This window comes from Colletes latitarsis, chromosome 3 (genome assembly GCF_051014445.1).
Source record: "Colletes latitarsis isolate SP2378_abdomen chromosome 3, iyColLati1, whole genome shotgun sequence".
NCBI classification, from domain to species: domain Eukaryota; kingdom Metazoa; phylum Arthropoda; class Insecta; order Hymenoptera; family Colletidae; genus Colletes; species Colletes latitarsis.
The window spans coordinates 34,025,732-34,031,534 of NC_135136.1; the positions used below are offsets into that span (position 1 = coordinate 34,025,732).

At 36.9% G+C, this 5,803-nt stretch overlaps 1 protein-coding gene across 2 annotated transcripts; it reads right to left on the reverse strand.

Annotated features, from left to right (window-relative positions):
• Positions 1–437: 437 nt before the first annotated feature.
• On the reverse strand, positions 438–5,333 carry LOC143340337 (cytochrome P450 6k1-like). 2 transcript variants are annotated; one of them, XM_076762163.1, is made up of 6 exons: positions 5,070–5,333; positions 3,529–4,056; positions 2,792–3,163; positions 2,182–2,366; positions 1,719–2,007; positions 438–710 (listed from the first exon to the last, which is right to left on the reverse strand). In XM_076762163.1, the coding sequence occupies exons 2-6, from the start codon at positions 4,043–4,045 to the stop codon at positions 532–534; spliced, it is 1,542 nt and encodes a 513-aa protein (XP_076618278.1). In that variant the 5' UTR covers positions 4,046–4,056; positions 5,070–5,333; the 3' UTR covers positions 438–531. The 2 variants fall into 2 exon arrangements, with proteins under 2 accessions (XP_076618278.1, XP_076618279.1); XM_076762164.1 differs by lacking the exon at positions 5,070–5,333 and adding an exon at positions 4,268–4,300.
• Positions 5,334–5,803: the final 470 nt, after the last annotated feature.

Here is a 5,803-nt window from a genome sequence, read left to right on the forward strand (position 1 = left end):
ATAGATCGTAGAATCAGCTGTCAACGTTGAGCGCTGTCATCGGGCGACGCGCGCGAACGAAATGCAGGATACCGTTAAATCGCGGTATCCGTCATTCCATTTGATTCCAAGGTGTCGTACTAATATATTACAGACATTCGATTGTAAGTAAACGGCCGGTCGAGCGTCGGCCTGTTAGTCTCTTTTGTAAATGAGAATAAGTGAATGAAATAAATATGTGTACGTCACCGAGTAAATTAAAGACGTATTAGGTGTTTCCTACATGCACGTCTCCTTTCAGATTTCGAGAAAAGAAGGAACCTCATTTATTCCATATTGGTATCGTAGGAAGAAAAGAAAAACCTGTCCTGGATGAAGTATCGCACTACGATTAAATAGAGTTTGGTCAAAGTCGAATAATTGTATCTTATGGGGGTGAAAAGTTCTTTTTCTCTTCGTAGAATACTAACGATCTTATGCTCTGTATGGTAGAACAACAGATGGCGTCTTAAACGAAAACCATTTAACAAATCTACAAATACGAGTCTCGAATTAACTAGTTTTGGAGGTGATCTTCCGGATGTTCAGGTATATCCCTCCCTGGGCTGTCGTGGTGAGTCCTTTGGGATCCAGCACAATCGGGATCACTGTTTTCTCAGTGGGTGACACCTCGTAATCCTTGATAACTTGTACGATCCCGAGTTTCGATTGCATGAGTCCAAGTCGAAGACCTGAAATATAATTAACAATCACGTTGGGGCACTTATCTGTTTAAACATCCTTTTTCTAGGCACTATGCTCCTAGTATTGTTTAATATATCGCAAGATACTTCATATACGAATCATTTGGCAATTAGATTTCTGTGTTTATAATATTTAATTTCGCAATTGAGGGTAGAAATTTCTGTCTGCAAAGAAAATAGTACCGACGTTCAGCTAAGAAATGGTAGATTAATACTTCCTATAAACGATAGTCGTTTGTCTTAAAAGTAATTGACAAAAGTTACACGTAATAAGCGTTATCGGTGCTACAACGAAAGCAATATCGCGATAGAAATTAATTATATCTTTCTCGATACATCGTAAAGTCCAATCTTCTATTTATCTTCACCTGACAATAGACAAGAATAGAGATAATGCAAACTGTAACTATGCACTATGACTACTCAACGCAAAAAGTATCACGACTCACAGAACCGTTATGAATTTGAAAATTAAAATCTCGATTAATAATTATACAATATAGTTTAAAAACTGAGTTACTTGGGTTAGTACTATTTGAGGGAATGTATCTCTTCAAGACAGTATCGTCCAGTTTTATCAACATTTCAACAACATATAAGGCACTCATAAAAATATTGATATAGGAAAACAATATCTGATGGACGTACGATTTTTAACAGATTCAGCCGATCAATCGATAAGCTGCAATGCATAACGCGAGCATGATAAAATAAAAATAGTCTTCAATCGAGAAGGGGCGCATTGAGAACAGTACATTAAAATTGTTCGATGATGATGCAATATTTGCAACGCGTAGAAGCATACTGGCAAGATTGTATTCGCTGTCAAAGAATTTCTACCCTTCGATTTAATTGCTTCCCATACCTGCTCTTATCGTTCAACATTGTAGAACGTGATTGAAACTTCAAAAGAATAACGTAATAGTAATTGGTGGGCGTGGTAACGGAACGAGACGAAAGAGAAATTAATAATTAGTAGTTTAGTGATTTACTGACCGATGCAATTGTGTGGTCCCTCGCCAAAAGACAAATAAACGCAGTTAGGCCTCTTCTGTTTATTCTCTTCGGTGAATCTAAGCGGATCAAATTTCTCTGGATCGGGGTAGTACTGTGGGTCGTAATGCAATCCGAAACTGGAAATGTACACTGGAGTGTCCTTCTCCAGTACCAGGTCAGAATTAGGTACTTTGTAATTGGTGTTGCAGACACGATCCAGAAATGCTAGCGGTGGATACTTGCGGAGAGACTCAGCAACGACCATATCCAGGTATGGCAGCGTCATGATCTGCAAGAAAGGTACGGTAATCTGCCTCTGTATTCGTTTAACATTACATATTCACATATTAAAAATTTACTGTAATCTAGCAATGCTTGTACGAAGAAACTTTTACAGATCGAGTATAATGTGTTCCAAATCAGTATGAAGACTATCGTTAATATTATTTTGTGTTGTATATACCATTTCGTAAGTAATTTTGCCATCAGATTTTTCAAGAGCCTCATGAATCTCTTTCCTGAGCGTTCTCTGAATGTCTAAATGCAACGCGAGCTCGTACAGCGTGAAAGACATGGTGCTCGAAGAAGTTTCGAAACCAGCGGTGAAGAAAATGACCGCCTGTGCCACCAGATCATCGCCACTGAAACCTGAGACGCGAATTATCCAAATATTAATTTCGAAGTAACTAGCAGAAGCACGACGAGAATCAAATTTTAACAAATTCTGTGTCCCACGTCTCCATTAAAAACTTTAATTTTTGAGGAACTCGCAACGTTAATCCTTAGAATTTTATTTAACTTTGCACACATTGAATTTACGCTAATTTAATTTTTAATAATCAAACGAAGAACGTATATTATTTATATATTTCATTGGGTTAGTCAATTTCATAAATAGATCTAACAAAATTTGATCTACAGAATAATTTAATGTTAATTTCTTTTCAAGGTAATTTTCCACAACTTCCATATTACACACATAAGAAAAAGATTCAAAGGAGATAAGCAGAAACGTAACATAAAATACCAAAATTTCCTTACTAAATTATTAAAACGTACACTCGTTTACTCACAGAATCCGCCCAGATCGCCTTCGTGTTCGTGCTTCTGCTTCAACTCGATGAGAAGATCGATGAGATCGTTCCTCTTTTCTTTCGTCTCTATTCGTTTATTGATCACGTCCCAAAAGACGCTACGTAGAAATCTACTGGACTCGTCCCCGAAGAACTTCGCGCCTGTGTATTTGGCCAGGTGAGGCATGAAAAATATTGTAAGAAACTCGAGGCTGCGGAAAAAACTGACGGAAATGATTCGTTTTCCGGCTTCCCGGAACGGAGATTTCGGATCTTGCAGTGCATTCGCCTTCAGCCCGAACGCAGTGCTGCCAATCATGTCGGTGGTAAACTTGGCGCAGATTTCCTTCATTTCAACCTCGTTTACAGATTCTAAAATAAGTATTATTCAATAAAACGAGTCAAACTTATGATTAGACTGTGGATCTTTATGCAAATTAATATTTTTATTAATAGAATTAATGGAATTCGCATTTTACTTTAAATATTTATTTAATTACATTTAGGGGTTGAAACACAAAGCTGCCCTTTACAAAGCTCCTATTTCATTAATTCGATTAATAGTAACATCAATTGAAGTAAATACTTAAAGCAAAATATAAATTATAATATTCAGGGTTCAACCCTCTACAAAGCTTCCATTTCACTGATTCGATTAATTATGTTTTTTGAGAATAAAAATTTTCTATAAATGCATAAATATCCACAGTCTACTTGCCATTAATGATTAAACTTACTCAAATTCAAAGACTCCAGGTGTTCGTAGAGATCATCAGCGATCAGAACCATCAAATCGAACATCTTCTTCAGTTTTCCGGTAGTAAAAATTGGCGTCAGCTTCGCTCGGAGGATCTTCCAGCCAGGATTCTTCATCTGGAACACGTTCGCGTATCCAAGACGATCCGTCACGTTGGATGAAGCGTATCTGTCGGAAAACACTTCGAAGTCCTTCACCAGGATACGCTTAACGAGCTCGGGATCCCGCGCGAGGAAGAACGGTTTGTCGAAAATGTAGAATCCCATGTAGGGAAATCCTTTGGACATATTGTACATATCCTTCACGAATTCGAAGCCCGCTTTTTTCATCATGAGGCATTCCGTGAAGTTTCCTAGAAATGGTGTCGGAGGGATCTCCATGATGCCCCGTTTGGACCAGTATTTGAAGTTGCGTGTCATGTATAAATATGCAAGCACTATTAGGGACGAGAAGAGTATGAGACCGTCCAGGCCCCAGTAGGGAGTTATCAGGGCCATGTTGAATCAAGCTGCAAAATAAACACGTCCGTTGTACGTTCTGAATTAATGGAACGATCGTATGACCACTGAATGATTGAAATTTAGAAGTTGAAAGAGAAAGGATGAAGAATTACGATTTTATCTGAATTAATTTGAATGGATTTTCAAGAAGAATATTTTATCAACAGTGGAACGAAGAAGAGAAGATAAAGATTTAAAATCAACTTATTTGCAACTTGCAATATCGTCCACTATCACAGTACGAAAAGTCCAGGCCCCAGTTAGAGCGCCCATTTTGAACTAACCTAAACAACAACGTACTTTATTGTATAATCCGTGTCAATGAGAACACGTTACTAAGAACTGCTAATAATTAAAACAATTATTAGCTGATATTTGGACAGGGAAAAGTATGATTCTAGATGATCGAACGAAAGATATCATCATTAAATTTGATTATGATAAAACGATATTCGTGTTCCAGATTAAAATGAAACGATATTATTAAGTTTAATTAAGAAGATATGAACGTATAAAATATAGAGAAGATATATAGCTCAAGCGATAATTTTGGAGAAAGCGTGTTAATGGGATAGTTATTCGTGAAATTAGAAATGATTATGAATTTTCGAATCGAAAGAGTTTAAATTTTCGCCTGGAATATGGTGTATGGCATGATAGGTATTTACATTAGAATAATGTTTAGAAAGGTTTTGCTTATTTTGCCACATGTGGCGAACCCACGGTGATACAGAGCCTGCCATAAACCCGGAAATGCTCGGGGGCCGTGGTACACACAGAACAGCTGAGAATTCCGCATTGCTGACACACTTCCGGCCACCGTGCACGAGATCGTTAACGGTTTGTACCCCCATCTTGGAAACTAAATCCACTATAAATAACAAAAATCTACCAAAAATTGACTGTAGAGTCACTAGTTCATTTAAAACAGTGATGTTTTTACTTCTCGAGAAATAGTATCTCATAAACTATCAATAGTTAACGTATGGCACGAAAGTGTTTTGGTTTCCTTTCTACTTACGAAATTTTATTATTCCAGGTTTTCCTCGCGAGTAACGAAACTGTTGCACTTTCAAACACGAGTTTCCACCATAAACAATGATACTAAATTTGTTTTTGCATCACCAAACATAGAATCGTTCAAGCTCTGTCACAGTAAGAAACATCACTTGAATTTATAACACAAATTCTACGAAATTCTCATTTTTTCGAGGACTGTTCATTACTTCGCATGTTTCAAAATGAGGAGTGACTGGTATACAACTATTCTACGTGTCTATATACGTACTCTGTAGACTTTACTCATGCGCCCCCCTTAATGGAACCATGTAATCATTTTACGCCAGTGAAGTATGATAAGGAAAGGCTTCGTCGAGAATATCGTGCTAATTGCTGATTTTAACGTACTTATATTTTTAACTTCGTTGAAATCTACGAGTCCAATACAGATTTATTTACTTCAACAATTTACATTTAGAATTAATCTTCTATCTCATTAGAGAACAGCCACTTTAACATGCGTTAAAGTACGACATAATTTCTCTGACCTATTGTTATGGCTGCAAAAATATTTTGCACTTATTTGACACTTTCCTAAATTTGTTAGGTTCATAGTTTTGTTGGCAAAAACAGCTTAGCTTATCAGGAAGTACGAGAAAAGCCTTTGAAAGGCCAAACGAAGAGCGTCTCAGAGATTTTATTGTACAGATTCGAGAATTTCCAAATTTTCTACGATCAAAAAAAAATTCATATTTT

Bases quoted from the DNA above. Each gene is read 5' to 3' on its own strand.
- LOC143340337 (XM_076762163.1), bottom strand. From the start codon at position 4,045: ATGGCCCTGATAACTCCCTACTGGGGCCTGGACGGTCTCATACTCTTC. The intron at 3,164-3,528 runs GTAAGTTTAATC...TACTTATTTTAG, and splicing joins CCTGGAGTCTTTGAATTTGA to AATCTGTAAACGAGGTTGAA. The intron at 711-1,718 runs GTCAGTAAATCA...ATTATATTTCAG, and splicing joins GGGACCACACAATTGCATCG to GTCTTCGACTTGGACTCATG.